At 50.1% G+C, this 17,412-nt stretch overlaps 2 protein-coding genes across 2 annotated transcripts in view; one reads left to right on the top strand and one right to left on the bottom strand.

Moving 5' to 3' along the window:
* Positions 1 to 17,412, bottom strand: part of CORO7 (coronin 7) — a 141,560-nt gene that overhangs the window by 50,467 nt on the left and 73,681 nt on the right. The gene's annotated exons all lie outside the window — the stretch shown is intronic.
* On the top strand, positions 1,508 to 16,551 carry VASN (vasorin). The gene is made up of 2 exons (XM_074196845.1): positions 1,508 to 1,674; positions 13,740 to 16,551. The coding sequence occupies exons 1-2, from the start codon at positions 1,587 to 1,589 to the stop codon at positions 15,770 to 15,772; spliced, it is 2,121 nt and encodes a 706-aa protein (XP_074052946.1). The 5' UTR covers positions 1,508 to 1,586; the 3' UTR covers positions 15,773 to 16,551.

Genomic DNA, 17,412 nt, shown 5'->3' with positions numbered 1-17,412 from the left:
AGAAGACTGCCAGATAATGAAACCTCACATTTATGAAGTGCTTTGTGTTTTACAAAGTTCTTTCTAACTAACAACTTGGTGAGATAATATGGCAACTTGGGTTAGAAAAGTAAAGTGATTTTCCCAAGGTCATGTAGTTAATAAGTATCAGAGCTAGAAATCAAAACCATGTCTTTCAAATCAAGTCCTGGGCTTGAGATATCACACAAATACACTGCACTGACTTTGCTGTATGACAGGCCAAGGAATTCATTTCATTCCAGAGGTACATGCATTTGATAGAGGTGGCAGGAAGAAATTCCCACTAAGTCCTACTTGGTAAGGGGTTGAGAGAAGAGAGAAATTTGGTTAGTGGGGATGGAGTTGGAATTGGAAAGACCTCGGAGACAGGGGTCTTATAAGGATCAAGTAACCAACCTTGGAAAAAAGTGCTAAGGGACCTAGGGTGAAAAATGGAGAAATGAGTAGGGTCTATGAAGAGTCATGAAGACAGGTTAAGGTGAGAAGAGCCTATATCAAGTATGTCTGACAGATTATGCTAAATGCCTCTGCCCCAGGATTGTTTTTATTAAAAGAGGCATTTTAAATCTCCTGAGTATTTGCTGACCTGCATTCCAGTCCCACTGGGGAAAGTGAGGGGGAAGTGGGGGAAAAGTACAAATCCTTAGACGTGTCTGTCGAGAAAGGTGAAAAGCAAGATTCCTGGGAAGGTCTTACCAGTGATGAGACTTTTCAAGGTGTGTATATAATAGAAATGGGGAATTCCTGGTTATAAAGACCCCATTTCTGTTTTGATTCCAGGTTTCCTTGGTGGTTTCCAAACTAACACTACTTCCCAGGGCTGGGAGCTGGTGATTCAAAACCCTAGGGAGGGGACGGAAAGGAAGACGGCAGGGATGATACATTTTCCTGGAATTCTTGGGGGTGGGAATTTCTGGACTGATCTGGGCCCCTTGGGGGATCTAATAGATGGAGAGCCTGGCTCTGTCCTCCAGTGAGGCTTCCAGCAGGGTCCCCAACAGTGCCTTGAAGACGGCAGGCTGTGTTCTTCCCCACCATCTCATCCGTCTAATTCCAACTTCACCACTAAATATTGGACAAATCGCTGTGCCTCCTGGCACTTTCCCCCTCGGTCACGGAGAGGAAACAGCCACAGACCCCAGAACCCACCGAGCCTAAAAGGACGGTGCGGACCACCTAGTTCAAGGTCCAGAGAGAGGTTCCAGCACGGGTGCCGGCCAAGGGACGGGCCGCTCTGCCCGGGGAGGACAAAGCCCCCCCCACGTGGAAGCGCTTTGGGGGACGGGTCGGCTGCGGTTCTGCCCGCGCCCCCCCGCGCCCCTCTCCCCCAGGTGCGGCGCTGGGCCGGCGGCCCCGGGACGCAGAGGGCGCGTCTGCCACGCCCCCTAGCCCTCCGCCAATGGGGAGCCCGGCCAGCGCCGCGGCCCCGCCCCCTCCGCTCTTAAAGCCGCAATCGGCCCGCGGCGGCGCCCACAGAGCCCGAGTCGGGGGGCGGGGAGACGGCAGAGACGCTCCGGGGCCGCGCTGCTCAGCTCCGGGGCCCCGCTCCCTGGCCCGCGGCGGGGATGGACCCGAGCGCCGGCCCCCCGGCCCGCGCCCCGAAGCGCCCGCAGCCCGAGGAGCCCCCGAGCCCGCCGGGGGCCGCCGGCGCCGGTGAGTGCGAGCCCCGCCGAGGGGCCGGGCCGCCGGGGCGCTCCGTGGCGGCTCCCCCGCGGCCCGGCCCCGGCGCGCCTGGGGGGTCGGGGGGACCGGGCCGGCTCCCGGAGAGGCGGAGAGTACGCACGCGCGCAGACACGCAGGGACAGACACGCGGCCCCCGCACCCCCCGCAGCAAACCTGGAGGCATCCGCCTTTCACGCACACCTGGCCTTGGAGAGCACCCCCACCCCACCCCGGACCCCGGCACCTCACAGCAAACTCGGGGGCACTGCCCCACGGGCCGTCCCTCACACACCTGGCCTCACTTAGAGGGCACCCCCGCCCCCTCCCTCCCACCCTCTCTCCAGCTAGCCCCCAGGTCACTGCCTGTGTGTGTGTGTGTGTGTGTGTGTGTGTGTGTGTGTGACTGTGTGTGTGTGTGTGTGTGTGTGTGTGACTGTGTGTGTGAGTGTGCGTGCGTGCGGACCCCACACTCGTAGGCAGACAAAATAAACACCCACCCGCTCCCTCCGCCGCCGGGCCGGAGGCTTCCACCACTTTTATGAATTAAAGCCTGCTGAGGTGGCCAGGAAGCGGCTGTCTGTCTCCCCTTCTTCTCCTGTCTAGGCTCCCTGCGGGGAGGGGGGACTCACTCTTCTTTCTTGGAGTTTGGCCCCTACCAACTCAACAACCAGTGCTCCTGCTCCGAGGGCAGTGCCTTTTTTATATAACTCAGCTGTCCTGGTCGGACCGATCTCCAGTGACCACTTTCACCTCAGCTCCCAGTCTCGGTCCCTATCTCAACAGTGAGGGAGGGGCTTGGTCTGTCCATGGCCTTGGACTTAGCCAAGTCCCGTCTTTTGTCAACTCTGCCTCCCGTGGGGCCCACTGAATGGCCTTAGAGCTTGTAAATCTAGATCGGTACGGAGAGCGATCAGAAGACAGGGACACTGAGGAGCTATGTTCTACCCCTACCTTTCCACTAATGCAAAGGAAGAGCCTCAGGGGTCTCTGAGAAGTGTAATAATTCCAGGTTTCAAACTTAACGATCCAGTGCCCAGGCTCCTTATCACACGTCCCCATCAGAGCCACCACCGAAACCCTGATAAGATCCAACCGCCTTGGCCACTGCTGAATGGCCCCACCACCTCCAACAGGGAAGAGGCAGCATTTCCCAAACCAGGAACTATATACCTTCCTCTCTAATTATTAATGATTACAATTCTGGAAGTCACTCAATTCTCTCCAGCACCAGGGCTTCTGGGTTCTGTGGTTTTACTCTGACAGTAGTTCCAACAGGGTGAGGCATTAATATTCCTATTCCCTTTCATGAGGTCTGGAACATAGCTCCCCCTGTCCTGATGCCAAGGAGTTTGTATGGTGTCTTGGAGGCAGGCAGCATAGTATTAGAATTCAAGATTCCAGGGTCCTAGTTTCAGTTCACTTGGTGACCTTAGGTGAGTCACTCCATTCTTAGGAAACTCAGTTTTCTCTTCTGTAAAAACAAGGGGGCTGGGGGGGGGGGCAGCTAGGTGGCACAGTGGATAGAGCACTGGCCCTGGAGTCAGGAGTACCAGACTTCAAATCCAGCCTCAAACACTTATTTACCTAGCTGCGTGGCTGGCCATGGGCAAGTCACTTAACCCCATTTGCCTTGCAAAAAAAAAAAAAGGGGGGCTGAACTCCATAATCTTTTAGGTCTTTTTTTTTTCTGGCTTTAACATTCTCTATTTCCATGAGGTACTGGCTCCTTTTTCAGGAGTGGGTGGCCAAACAGAACAGCCTATACAAGTGTGCTGGGGATGAGGATGAAGAGGAAGTCATCCTTGTGAGGATACAGACAGAAAAAGCTCTCTCTCTCCTGAGCACTTGGCAAGAAGCTATAAAAAGTGGTCTCTACTGGCCCATAGGGCTTAAATGCTCTAGCCTTTAAAGGAGGTAGGGTGGGGGTTTGGGGGAGTAAGCCTAATCTCTTCTAAGAGATGAGATGTTTGCAAGCCCTGGTAGGCAGATGAGAGTCTGGGATAGTAGCAGAGGTACTGGTCGACCAGGGATAGGGAAGCAGCCCCCATTCTCCTGCCTTGTTTATTTTCTTCTCCCTTTGTCGAGTTAGACCCCGGAGATTCTGTAAACAGAGTGTCAGAGGCAGGAAGAGGGTTCTGTTAATAAGCAGCCCGGCTGGACTCCCTCCAGAGTATTATCTGGCTCAGAGGACCTGGGGGGGAGGGAAGAAAAAAATGGATGTGGGTGCATGTACGTGCCAGGCGGTGAGTATGGGGGCCTGGAATGTTTGGGGCTAGGGAGCTGAAACACTGGCCAGACGGGGTAATTTGGCTGTACCTAATGTCCTTGATCCATCACCTGAGTACAACCTAGAATAAAAGACCACAGACTTGTGAGGCTTGGAGTGGGAGCAGCAGTAGCAGAGAGGAAACCCTGACTTGGAGGGTGTGTGGGTAGGGAAGAAAGGTCCTAGAATATTTGCCATCTTCATCTGCAGAAGGAGGTTTAGAGTGGAAGAAAAGATTTATTCCTGAAAAAGTCAGAGGTCATCTAGTCTAATTCCTTCATTTTACAGATGAAGAAACTGAGGCCCAGAGGGCCATTTTCAGTAAAGTATAAAGGCAGTAAGAGGTAGAAACCCCTGATGATCCCTGAAGAAAAATTCCTGATTTAGGGAGTAAGTACCTGAAGGGCTGAGGACACTTGGGACCAAGACCATACTGAGCTTCCTTTAGAAAAGTAATTCTTTGTCAAAGTATCAGACAGATGCAGGGCTCCCCCAAGCAGTGAGCCTCCTAGGAACCTGTTCAGGTTTCACCCTCACTAAAAGGGAGGCAGTGTAGGGCAGTGGAAAGAGTTCAGGATTTAGAATCAAATAACATGAGTTTGAACCCCAGCTCTATCACTTAGTAGCTGTATGACAATGGGAAAGGCCCTTAACTTCTCTAGAGCTGTTTTTTCTTCTGTAAAATGTGTGTGTGTGTGTGGGGGGGGAGGTTAGACACTATAAATGTCTGATGTCAGGATCCAATGCTGAGAGCCAAAGAAGTGTCCCCCAGAATTTCAACGAGTTGGAGGAACTTGAGAAGTCATTTATTCCAACCCACATCTTAGGAAGAAACATTGCTTGAAGACTTCTAGTGATGGGGAACTCATTTCCTTACAAGGGAGCCGGTCCTGAGAGTTTGTGTGTGTGTATGTGTGTGTGCATGTGCGTGTGTGAAATCAACACCTGGCTATTACTGGTAACATGCAGCAGTCCAATTATGATCACCAGATGATTATAGTTCTTATTCACTCTCTCATCTCTTGGTTCTTGGCAGTGCCCCTAGATAGGCACCTTGGAAAGATTTATCTGGCCTCAGGAATGGCAGAGGGCAGGGATCTAAAAGAACCAGGGAATGATTTTACTAGAGAAGATTTTGTTTTTTGAGAGCAATGGATAAGAAGGTAGCTGTAAGGTCCTGGAAGAGGGGGGTGGAGGGAGGCCATACCCCTTCCTTGAGCCCACCAGCTAAGGGAAGACAAGGTTCCAAGAGGGAAATAGCACCCCCATATTGGATAGAGAAAAGAGCCTTGAGGATGCCTAGGGAGAGAAGTTCTTTACTATATCTTTTCTAGGTACTGAGACTTGCTTGAAGAATAGGAAGAAAAAGTAGTTTTATTCCCTTAGCCATTCTCTGACCAATCAGCTCTTGGACCAGCCTCCACTTGGGGTCTCCCTTGTAAATATGTCATCCACAACCCCCCAGAGCTTAAACTCTGCTGGGCTGCCCTCAGGAACCCCTCACTCTGCACCTTGGGAGCATAGCTCTTGCCTCTCAGGGCCAGGGAGTCACAGGGGTGGCGCTGCCAAGAAAACCCGCTCCCCTCATCACATAGGAATTCGAGTGAGTTTCTAGAGAAAGGGGGCGGCTGTGTTTGTGTGCATGTGTCTGGAGGAGGGAGTGTGGCCTAGTGGGTGTGCTTCGGCGCGTGGGCCTGTGTCTGGGGTGCACGTGACTGTTCAAGAGTGCATCTGTGAGGGGAGTGTGTGCTGGGGGAGGCTTGGGGAAAAGGCAGAGGGAGGAGCTCCAAAGTTCAGCCTGCCTTCCTTTTATCAGCTTCCACATTCTTGAGACAGCCGGATTGCTTTTCCTCTAAGCAGGCTGGCCAGGGAGTTTTTCCTCATTCCAGGCACCTGGGGTGGGCAAGAGGCCCTGTGGCAGCTCCTCTGGCTGCAGCAACTGCAGACTGGGAGGGGGAATTCTGGAGAAGGAGCTGGAGAAAATCAAGAGTCAACACTGGGTGCTGGCCCAGGTGGTGGTGGGGACCTATTGGCAGACTGTTCCCAAGGGAATGCAATAAGCCAGAGGCATTCCTTTGAGGCTGCCTTAGAGATTTAATTAAATAGAAGGGGCTAGTTCCTAAGGAAGGGGGGGATAGTGGGTAGGTACTGACCTCCTCCTCTCCTCGCTCCACATAAATTATGCTCTAATATAGGAGCAGAATGGGACATGTTTGCTGCATGAAAAAAATGAGGGAATGGCTAAACCTAGGGATCAGAAAGGAGACTCGATTCAGAGGATGGGCTGGTTCTAAGGTAGTGATCTGATGCCATTTCCCTTTGTGGACTTGGTAGCTTCCATCTCCCTGCTCTTAAAACATGAGATGAGCTGTGGAGCCAGGGAAACCACAATGTGTGTATGTGGAACTAAGGAGGAAAGGAAATGACTTAACCACCTGAAGGACCAAAAGAATCCCAAATCCCAGAGACTATAATGGATTATTGGGAGACTTGAGGCCTTCTCAACTGGGGAAGGAGTAGCTATCTGGGTCCCTGGCATATCTACAATTTACATCCCTCCACCCACCAAATCCCAGTTTCTTTTTGGTCTAAGATCCAGAAAGATGTGTCTTTTTCCAATCACCTGATGACTAGAGTGCATGTCCACCCTTCATGAGTCAGGCTCGTTGTGGTGCCAACTCAGGGTTAATTGCAGGTCTTGGACTGGCTAGGCCAGAGGGGGATCAGACCCACCCCCAGCCTCACCCTCCCAAAAGATGTTTAACCACTAGGTTGGGGCTGGGGAATGTCAGTGACTCCCCATCATTTCTCACTCTAGCTGATTAAGGGGGAGGGCATACAGGAAAAGCTGGGGACAATAAGGAATGTTGTTTTTCTGCCAAGAACAAGTCCAACCTCGGACAGTGCATTCCAAAACCCAATAAAAAGGCTATCTGAATTATCTATTGCTTTGCAGCCTCTTCACCTCAGCCTTCTTGCTACCCCATCTGTGTAGATAATAGAGCTTGCCTAGACCCTGTAAAATCAGTAAACAATACTTGTGGTTACCTCCCCAATGCCAGGATTCCAGCTGTCAGTCAGCCCAGGGCATCCTGCCCTCAGGTGCCCTCCTGGAGATAATGATTAGCCTTAGTCATTCAACTCCCTACCCCTGGCTGACAGGTTTGGTGGCTGTCAAATCTTTAAACTACTTGGAATGCACTTTTGGGCAAGGCTGGTGTCTCTGCCCTATGTGGCAGGACAAATTGAAGGTGGGGTGGCAGTGCTGACACAAACCATTGGTATTTCTCCCCTGACCCCTTAGCTTGCTCCTAAGGTTGGAGTACCCTTTGATATTAAGGGGGAAAGTGTCTGGCAGCAGGCTGACCAAGTCACTTTGTTTCAATCTAGCTGTGGACCTCCATAGAAATTAATAGTTCCAACCTTCAGGTAGTTTTGGAGATCCTAAGGGATTACACTTAAAAGTTCGGACATCAGTCTAGGTGGGGTATAAGCAGCTGCTTTGGGGAGAGTTAAAGCCTTTGGGGTTTTCCCTTGGCTTTGGGGTCAAAAAGAGTAAGCTCAGGGACCTATGCATTTCATTGCTAAGCCAGGCTTTTGTAAACCTAGGGTCACCCTAGATCTGGGGGGCTCTAGCCCTTCAGGAACAGTAGCCAGGACCCCAGTCCTTTCTGTCTTTATCATTTCTACCCACATTGGATAGAGGTGACCCATCATAGGACTAGAAAGAAGTGTGTTGCTGTCTCAGCCTAGGATGGAGACACATCAGCAAAACCTGAGCCCGGATGCTTTGGCTTCCTGCCTGACCTTCAAGGTGGAGGGGTCTAGAGGTTCAATGGGTACAAAGCCCCCTGCCAATCTTGGCTTAGGGTATTTGCACCAGCCAAGTCATACAGGGCAAGTAATCACTGTTGAGCCAGTCCACAGGATGGGGGATGGGGTGGAAATTGTTCAATTGAAGGTTCTGGAAAGGCTGAAATAGGCTTATTTCTCCAGAAGAAATCAAGTTTTCTTGAAGCAGGATTGACCATCCTAATTCCTACATCCTTAGTCCCAGCTTTTTCTTCTCTTGAGATTTGTACTATATCTTCCTTGACCCCCTGCAAGGGAGAAGAGACACAGGAAGAGGGGCTGCAGCACAGGGCTGTGTGTGTGTGTGTGTGTGTGTGTGTGTGTGTGTGTTGAGGAAGGACAGGGTGTACACAGAACAGGAAGAGTGTGAATTACAGGGATCTCTGTCCTAGTCCAGGGGTGTGTGATTAAGGGAGGAGGTGTGTGTGAGGCAAAGGGTGGATCGAGTATGTGTATGTGGGGTGAGCAAGAGGACAGGGATGTGGGTGCCAGAGACCTTGGGCCTGGGTCTGGCATTGGGGTGAGTATGTATACACTGGGATCAGGGTGTACTGAAGGTTCTCAAGAAAAGGGATGAGACATTTCCTTGGTGTTATTCATCCCCTCCCCTGGGTCCTGAGGTCATGGGTTGGAGTGGTCTGTCCAAAGGACAGCTCCACACCCTGCTCAGTCCCCCAACTTTGAATCATCTCCTGGAGGGCTTCCCCCTACCAGCACTCCACCTCATGTCAGAGTCCATCGATGTTCCTGACAGACAGCCCTTGGAGGACACCCCTGAACTGTGTCCTGGGGTTCTAAGACACAAGTAATATGTAAATTCTCGAGGGGGCAGCACTTTCCCCAATTTTGAGCCTAGCACCATGGTACTGTGAACCACTCCTGTCTCCTCAGAACTCAGTACCCTGGGTCCTCCTGGATTCCTGAATCTAGGATGGGTTTCTGGGAGCTTGGTTTTCATAAGAAGCAGGGATGGGGGGATGGGGAGGAGAGCAGAGGTAACAATCGTTCCAGAAGCCTGCCTTCCCTATCCCCTCCCCCTCTTTCTAGGAGAGAGCCAGAGTCTGTCATTCCCCCCCAACTCCCCTTAAACTGGCCCCAGGTTAGAGGATCGGATATCAAAGCCCCAGACTCCTAAGTTCTGTCTGAGCAGTTATGAACCCAGCAGGGGCAAACGAACTGCTTCAAGCTGAAGTGTGTGAGTGTGCGCATGAACGCCAAAAAATAATTACAACACTTTTAAAAATGTCCATATTGAAATTTCTTGAGCACCTCATACTGGACCTATAGGATACTCCCCATGGGAATCAAGGCAGGAATTATTACTGCTAAATGACAGGTTGACCAGTACTGAATTGCCCTGAATTGTGTCAGAGACAGGATTAGAACCCAGGCTGCTGGAGGCCTTCACACTTTTCTCTGTTCGCCATGTCCTAGCCATATGGATGCCTCATCCACTACCCACTTGCTACCAATGACAAGAAGCTCTCACAAATGTCAGAAGAACCCTGGAGGGAGCCCTGTGCATTCGTTTGTTTTTTTTGTGTGTGTGAGGTAAAAGAGTTAATGTCAAAGATACTCCAGATTCAAGTTCAAGTCCTAATTCTATCAATTCTTGACTGTCAATTTTAACAAATGCAAGCTGAATCTCAGTTCTTTCATCTATAAAATGAGGGAAAGAATATTTCTGTTTCAAGCATCAAATGAATTTTGTATGCAAAGAATGCTTTATTCTATAAAAGACCCATATAACTGTCAATTATAATTAGTTAGCAGCAGGTAGGCAATAACAGGAGTCCCTGGGTGGGGGCTGCATAGCCGGGGAATTAACCCCAGCTGCTGCTCCCAAGGTGGGTCTAGGGGACCAGACAGGGGAATTATCTGATTGTTTTCTCTTCTGCTTCTTCTCTGCAGCTAGGGTTTCACATGGCTTTCAAGCTACAATCTTGCACACTTCAACCTTGTAATCACTTTTCTAAACCCCAGGGCCAGCTAGCTTCCTCTTTTCATCCCATTCTAAGTGACTCTAAAGTCAGAAGCCTAGGGCCTGACACTTAACAAAACTCTTTGTGCCTTCATATCTTCACAGTGGGGAGTGTAATATTTGCCTTATCTGCTTTAGAGGTTGATGAAGACCAAATGAGATAATGTTTGGAAGGTACATTGTACACTATAAAGCACTACATAAGTATCAGTTATGATCATTCCCCTTTGGGGCTAATGGAAAGTTCCAACCAAAGAAGAGAAAACAGTCTCTTGGGAAAGAATTGACTTCAGTTTCTCCTTTCAGCTCAGGATGTTCCTTGGCCCAGTCCCTTGCCCTCCTCCCACCTCCTTTCCCCACCACTTCCAACCACACATTCCAAAGCTTATTACCTGTCAGCCAGATGCCCACTCTGGACAAATCCCCAGCTCCCCCTTTAATTATTTTGCTTATTAAAGGGGCTAAAAGACAGATGAACTGAACTAAATCATCACCTCCTGAGTTTTCCTGTGGAGAGGCCCTCACTCATTCCAGACAAAGGCACTTCTTACTCCACCCTCCTTACCAGAAAACCAGGTGTAGCCACTAAGAAAAGTAGAGAGAAAGCTGAGACTCGGTCAGTAAAGACCCAGAGAATGGTTGTTCCCTTCCTAAGTTCTGTTTGTGGTGCTACTTGGACAGATGGAGCTCCAGCCCAGGGATCCAAGAGACCAATGCTTCCAGAGGGTAGGAGATAGGCAGTCAAGATAGGGTGGGGGCAAGGGGGGCCAAAAGCCAGCACCAAAGTTGACATCTGGTGCTCAGGCTACACCCAGGCATCTTCTGACTCAGTGGAGGGAGTTGGGGGCAAGAGGAGGAGTAAGGGACTAGAGACAAATCCAGAAAGGGGGAGAGAAAGAAGAGATGGGAGGGGGCAGGATAGATCATCAGACTCGATAAGCTGCCAGGAAACTGGAAGGGGCAAGAAGCCAGATTCAAATATGGCCCAGCCCTGGAGCACATCAATCATAGAACATTAGATTTAGAAGTGGCTTTTAAAATTATGTAATCTTTATAGATGAAAAATCTCTGATCCAAAGGGAAGTGACTTGTCCAAGGCCCACAGAGCTGAACCTAGACTTAGACTCGGGTCTCCGACTTTCAGCTTAGTATGCTGCTGCTGTCTGTGCCACACTGCTTATGCCCAGGGCCAGGAGGGAAAGCTGGGCCAATGTTTCTAAAAGGCAGGTCCCTTCAGGACTGATGGAAGGCTGATGCTCAGCTCTGGATTAATGGTGACTTGCCTTTGCCCTGAGCCTGAGCTCTGGGGGCAAAAGCATTGGCTCCAGGGACTAATGGACAAGAAGGCTGACCTACTTTAGTGGCTACTGAGACACTAAAACAAATGTTGTGAACAGAGGCCATCAGGGGCCAGTCTTACTAACATCTATCTTAATAAAGGATAAAAATGAGAGATGAGATGATGCAACTGAGTTTTGGCTAAGTTGCCTCTTCCTCCCCTACAATAGGTCAAACCTGTTCATTCTTCCAAGTCCAATCTGCTCTCCTCAAAGCCCCATCAACCTGGAAAGAGGCCATATGGGGAAGTGGAGACTGCATAGCACCTTGTCAGGGGTGAAGCTCTGTGGAGAGCACTTTACAGACAAGCCTTCGAAGCTGTGGGACTTGAGATCATAGAGGCTCTGCTGTGTACTGGATCAGAGAATCCAAGCTGGGTGGCTGGACCAGGGAATCCTAGTCACCTAATTATTAGTCTCACAAATACCACATTTTAGGAGCAGAGAAGCATGTGAATTGAGATCCACATTAAGGTAGTATAGAGGTGAGTAATGGAGGAAAGGGGCTATTGGATGATAAAAGCATCCATGCAATTGTTCCTGATTTAAGTAGGAAGCTCTAAGGCTGCTTCTTGGGTTTGAGTGACCTGTCACAAGGCAGAAGAGCTCATGATTTTCTTTTTATAGACTCAGGCAGTCTTCCTTGTCCAAGGATAGATATGGGTAAACTGACTGCATTTCAAGGAAGCCAAGACAAGCTATAAATTCAAAAAGAAGATGAGCTCAACATGCTGCCTAACCCCCCCACCCAGTTCCCTACCTACTGCCTCTGTCCCTCTTCATGCAGTCTCCTGTATTATTCTGGGCATTTGTTCAAGACCCAGAACAGAAATTCAGAATCTGGGGCTGTTTCACCTGATGTGGACCTTTCAGACCCCTTAGTCAGGGGGAGTACAGCTAAGGCTTTGGGACAAAGGGCTCTTGTCCAATTTAGGAAGAAAGAGGGAATGTTCAGAGCTCAGAGTGGGAGTGAGTCCTCAAGCAGAGGAAGCAAGGTCTTTCCTTTGCAAAGTACTCAATCTGCTCTCTCCTTTGTCCTCAGGATCCCAGCCTCAGTCCTCACATTTAGATATAACAATTTTTGGAGGAGGAGAGCAAAAACAAGTGTGGCCACTGACTGTGGGTCTCTCCTAAAGATACTTCCTCTGTTCAGGATGCTTAGGGGGGGCCCCAACTCAGTTTGCCAAGGGGTCAGCATTGTGGATCCCATGGTATGAGAGCTGCAAGAGAAGGACTTCACCTACTGATGCTGTTTCTCACTGAGGTTTCACTTTGAGTTGCAGAGGAGATGGGACCAGGGCTGGACCTCAAGGGAAGATTCTAAAGTGCTGGCCCTTAGTTGAACAGACATTAATGTTTACTATACACAAAGGCAAGAACCTAAGGAGATAATAATAAAGAAATGCAATGTAATAAACTCTAACCAGAGGGGAGACCTTATGGAAAGCACCCTGAATTTAGGACAGCCAGAAGTTTTTTTTTTTGGGGGGGGATAACAGGAGAGGCCAAAGGTGACTGCTCTGGATATAGGTAACTATCTTCATAACAGCAGAATCTCCTAGAGCTCAGAGACCCAGAGCCAACAAGAAGGATGGAACCTTTCCCAGGAGATTCTAAACCACTCAGAACCTCAGAGATGAAATGGAAGATGTGCTGGGGTAAAGGGCAGGAACAGAAGGAACATTAGGAAAGTTAGTCTCCTTTGGCTAGTACTCTCCTCCCGTCATCATTCCTTAAATAGCAATGTGGTCACCCCCAAGTATGGAAAAACTTGGATATAGAAGTGTAGGAAGGGGGAAAAGAAATCAGTTCTCCAACTCTCAACCCCACCCCCTATAAACTAGTCTGGCTTCTAGGTGAAAGGCCTGGCAGTCCCATAGTGGTAGGCTCAATAGCTTCCATCCCAGGCAGGTTGCTGACTTAACAAGTGGAAAAACACCAATCCCAATAGTTTCCATATGAAGTCTTCCCAGTTGTGGTCTTTCCTCGTGCTCTTGGGGAAGGAGGAGAGCAAAGGAAAGAAGTCAATTGGATAGGCAGCAGCTGGTCTTTTCTTCCTGAGCAGCACCTCAAGCTTCCCCTTGTCTCCCAAGCTCAGTCATCTACTCACAGTGGCAACTGTGTATATCAATTCAGACTAGATAACCTCTCTTTCTCTGCTAGTTTTGTTCTTTTTTTTTTTTTTAAGGTTTTTGCAAGGCAAATGGGGTTAAGTGGCTTGCCTAAGGTCACACAGCTAGGTAATTATTAAGTGTCTGAGACTGGATTTGAACTCAGGTACTCCTGACTCCAGGGCTGGTGCTTTATCCACTACGCCACCTAGCTGCCCCCCTAGTTTTGTAACAAAAATGAATAGCAAAATCCTTGTATGGAAATTGGAGAATAGGAAAAAGTGAGGCCTGGCCAGAATGGATGCCTGATGGCTGCTGTAGAGTGTCTGTTAGTGGTGGTTTCTGAGGGCAGATCTGATCTCCAATTGTCGAGGATGGACTGGGTCGAGTGAAGCTTGCTCCAAAGGAGGGGGATAATTCCTAGAGTTTTCTTTTAGCTTATGGATTTAAAAATTTGAAATCTCACCTGCTCTGAATCTCACCTGCTCTTGTTCTGTCTCCCATCCCAGAGCTAACCATGACTGCCAAGTTAAGGAAGATCCTGTTGCCACTGCTGCTGCTACTGCTTTGCCAAGGGCCAGAGGTACAAGGATGCCCAGCAGGCTGCCAATGCAACCAGCCACAGACTGTCTTTTGCATTGCTCGGAAGAGCACGACAGTTCCTAGGGATGTGCCCCCAGATACAGCTGACTTGTATGTCTTTGAGAATGGTATCACCACACTGGACTCAGGAAGCTTCATTGGCCTCCCTGCCCTGCAGCTCCTTGACCTGTCACAGAACCAGATCACTACCCTCCACGGAGGAGTCTTTCAGCCACTTGCCAACCTCAGCAACTTGGACCTCTCTTCCAATCAGCTGCAGGAGATTACCAATGAGACTTTCCGAGGCCTTCGTCTGCTTGAGCGCCTCTATCTGTCCCACAACCGCATCCACCACATCCAGGTAGATGCCTTTGACACTCTTGAGAGCCTTCTGGAGTTGAAGCTGGAAGACAATCAGCTTCAGGTGCTGCCTCCTTTGCACCTGCCTCGCCTGCTATTGCTGGACCTCAGTCACAATCATATCCCAGCCCTGGAGACAGGCACTTTTGGAATGAGCAATATTGAATCGTTAAAGTTGGCTGGGCTGGGGCTGAGTCGGCTGGACGAAGAGCTGTTCTTGGGCCTACGGAACTTGCATGAGCTTGATATCTCTGAGAACCAGCTGGAAGGGGCACCTGCTGTGCTGCGAGGGCTCCGAGGTCTCACCCGCCTCAATCTTGCAGGGAATGCACGCATCACCCAGCTGCTGCCCGATGACCTACAAGGTCTGGCAAACCTTCAGGTGTTGGACCTCAGCAACTTGAGCCTGCAGGGCCTCCCTCGGGACTTCTTTAGCCGATTCCCCCGGCTCCGAGAGGTCACAGCTGCCCGAAATCCCTTCAACTGTGTCTGCCAGCTGAGCTGGTTTGGGCAGTGGGCCAGAGAAAGCCGGGTGATAATATGGAGCTCTGATGAGACAAGGTGCCATTTCCCTCCCAAGAATGCAGGAAAGCTTCTCCAGCACCTTGATTATGCAGACTTTGGCTGCCCTGCTACCACAACCACTGCCACTACTGCCCGGCCCTCCACCCCTCTGCCAACCCTCCCCCTGACGAGCCTACCCCCAGTGGAGCCTAGCACCCAGGCTCCCACGGCAGCCTCGTCCAGTGGGGATGGCTCCAGCCTGCTCTCTGTCACAGCCCCAACGGACAGCGCTGGCCCCCAGCTGAAGGAGTGCCCTGCACATACCTGTCTCAATGGGGGCACCTGCCAGCTCAATGCTTGGCATCAACTTGAGTGCTTGTGCCCTGAGGGTTTCTCGGGTCTTTATTGTGAGGTAAAGACCAAGTGGCCCACCCTTCCACCACTCCCCCCCACTAGGCTGCCAACTCGAGTGTCCCAGCTTAGTATTGAGCAAGTGAGTGCAACCTCCTTGAGAGTAAAGCTCAAGAATTATATCCAGAACAAGGCCCAGCTCAAGGGCATTCGCCTGACTTACCGAAACCTCTCAGGCCCTGACAAAAGGCCAGTGACACTCAGCCTTCCTGCCACCCTCTCTGATTATACAGTCACACAGCTTCGCCCCAATGCCAGCTATTCCATCTGTATTGGGCCCCTGGGGGGAGCTCGGGGCCCTGATGGTGAGGAGGCCTGTGGAGAGGCCCGCACTTCCACGTCTGTTCGCTACAACCATGCACCTGTGACACAGACCAAGGAAGGTAACCTGCCACTCATGATAGTGCCTGCATTAGCTGCCCTGCTCCTTGGGGTGCTGGCTGTGGCAGGAGCCATGTACTGCTTACGGCGAAGGAATGCCCAGGACAAAGGCCGAGGCCAGCTGGGGGTGGAGACTGGACCCATGGAACTGGGGGGAGTGAAGGCCCCACTGGAGGACACTGTCCCCAAGCTGCCTGAGTGCGTTGGGGTGCCATCAGGTGGCTCTGAGTGCGAAGTACCACTCATGCACTATGCTGCTGGCAACAACAACCGAGCCCCTGTTCCCCGACCCTCCTACTTCTGAATCCTGCCTAGGTCAAGGGAGCCACCAGGGTGCAACAGCCTTCTTGGGCAGCCTCACTGAACGCCCAGAGTTTTGTTTTATTATCCCCAATATGAAGGTTTTAAGGTCAGTGTGGCAGGCAGCTGTAGGTAGTGAGAAGGGCCCAGGGCTAGGAGTTAGGAGCTCCTGGGCGTTAGTCCTGACTCTAGGAAAGTCATTCTCTCTGGGCCAAAGTTTTTTCATCTGTAAAATGAAGGGGTTGTGAACTTGATGATCTTCAAGATTACTTCCAACTCTTCAGATTCTCTGACCCCAGCTCCCCCCCCCCTTCCCCAACAAGGTGCAATCTCCTGGAGCCACACAATCCTGCCCTCCTCTGTACTCCTCTCATATCTGGAAGCCTCCTGGGGTGGGGAGAGCCCATGGGTGGCCCCTGTGTGCTGGCAACACAGGTGTGAGCTTCTCAGGGGTAACCTCTGCCAACTACTTTCCCTCTGAGAGGTCTTGGGGGAAAGGAGGGTACAAAAAAATGAAGGAAACCTTATAGGGTCCAGGCAGGGAAGATACCCCTCAAGGTTGCTGATTCTCCAGCTCCAGCTTCGAGGAAGCAAAGGAACAAAAGAAACTGGAAAGAAGATTAAGAACTTTTTTTTTTTTGAAAAATATTTATATCAAAGTTTTTCCCATTTCTTCTGGGAAAGCACTTTTCAAACCCAGAGGCAAGGACTTTGGTTTTTGTAAGACAGACGATGACATGAAGGCCTTTTGTAATAAAAAGAAATAAATGAACTAAAATCAGACTATGTAGTTGACCATATAGAAAAAAATTGTACTGGGGACTTTTTGCTGCTTGGGAGACCAGTGCTAATTTCTGGCTTCTCAGGAAGGTGGGTGGGACTAGGGGGTCTGAATTCTAGGTCTGTTAATTGAGTTCTGCATGAGTAACCAGAGGAAATGAGTCACATAAGGAAAATCACTTTTCCTCTCTGGGCCTCAGCTTACTCATCAGTAAAATGGAAAGGTTGGATTATATAATATCTAAGATCATCTCTTTTGGTTTCATATCTTGTGGTTCTAAGAGTCAGGATCCACAGGACTCCTGGACTTCTTCCAGGGAGACTGAGAGTTGAAGGGCCTAGAATCCAATAAATTCTATTCTCTAGGTCAGGGGCTGAGAGACTGAAGGGAAAGTGAGCTGAGACAGATGTCTAAAGGAGGGGATGGGGGCTGCTAGGTGGAGCAGTGGATAAAGCACCGGCCTTGGAGTCAGGAGTATCTTGGTTCAAATCTGGTCTCAGACACTTAATAATTACTTAGCTGTGTGGCCTTGGGCAAGCACTTAACCCTATTTGCCTTGCAAAAAAAACAAAATCTAAAAAATTAAAAAAAACAAAGAGGGGATGGACAGATACCCCAAGCAGGGTTAATAGCCTTATCTAACCGAAAGAAGAGAAAGATAAAAGCCCTGCTTGCATCCCTGAGGAGGGAAAGGAATGAGCACTGATTGAAACATGGCAGGCACCTTACTACACACTGGACAAAATCTCCCAACAGCCTGTGAAGAAGGAGCTGTCTTGCTCCTGAGGTTATAAAGTTATTAAGTGAGGCTATATTTGAACTCAGGGATTCCTGACTCCAGGTTCAGGGTTCTGTTCAAGAGC

This window comes from Macrotis lagotis, chromosome 8 (genome assembly GCF_037893015.1).
Source record: "Macrotis lagotis isolate mMagLag1 chromosome 8, bilby.v1.9.chrom.fasta, whole genome shotgun sequence".
Lineage (NCBI taxonomy): Eukaryota > Metazoa > Chordata > Mammalia > Peramelemorphia > Peramelidae > Macrotis > Macrotis lagotis.
The sequence above is the reverse complement of the archived record's forward strand: the minus strand, read 5'-3'. Positions and strand labels throughout refer to the sequence as shown.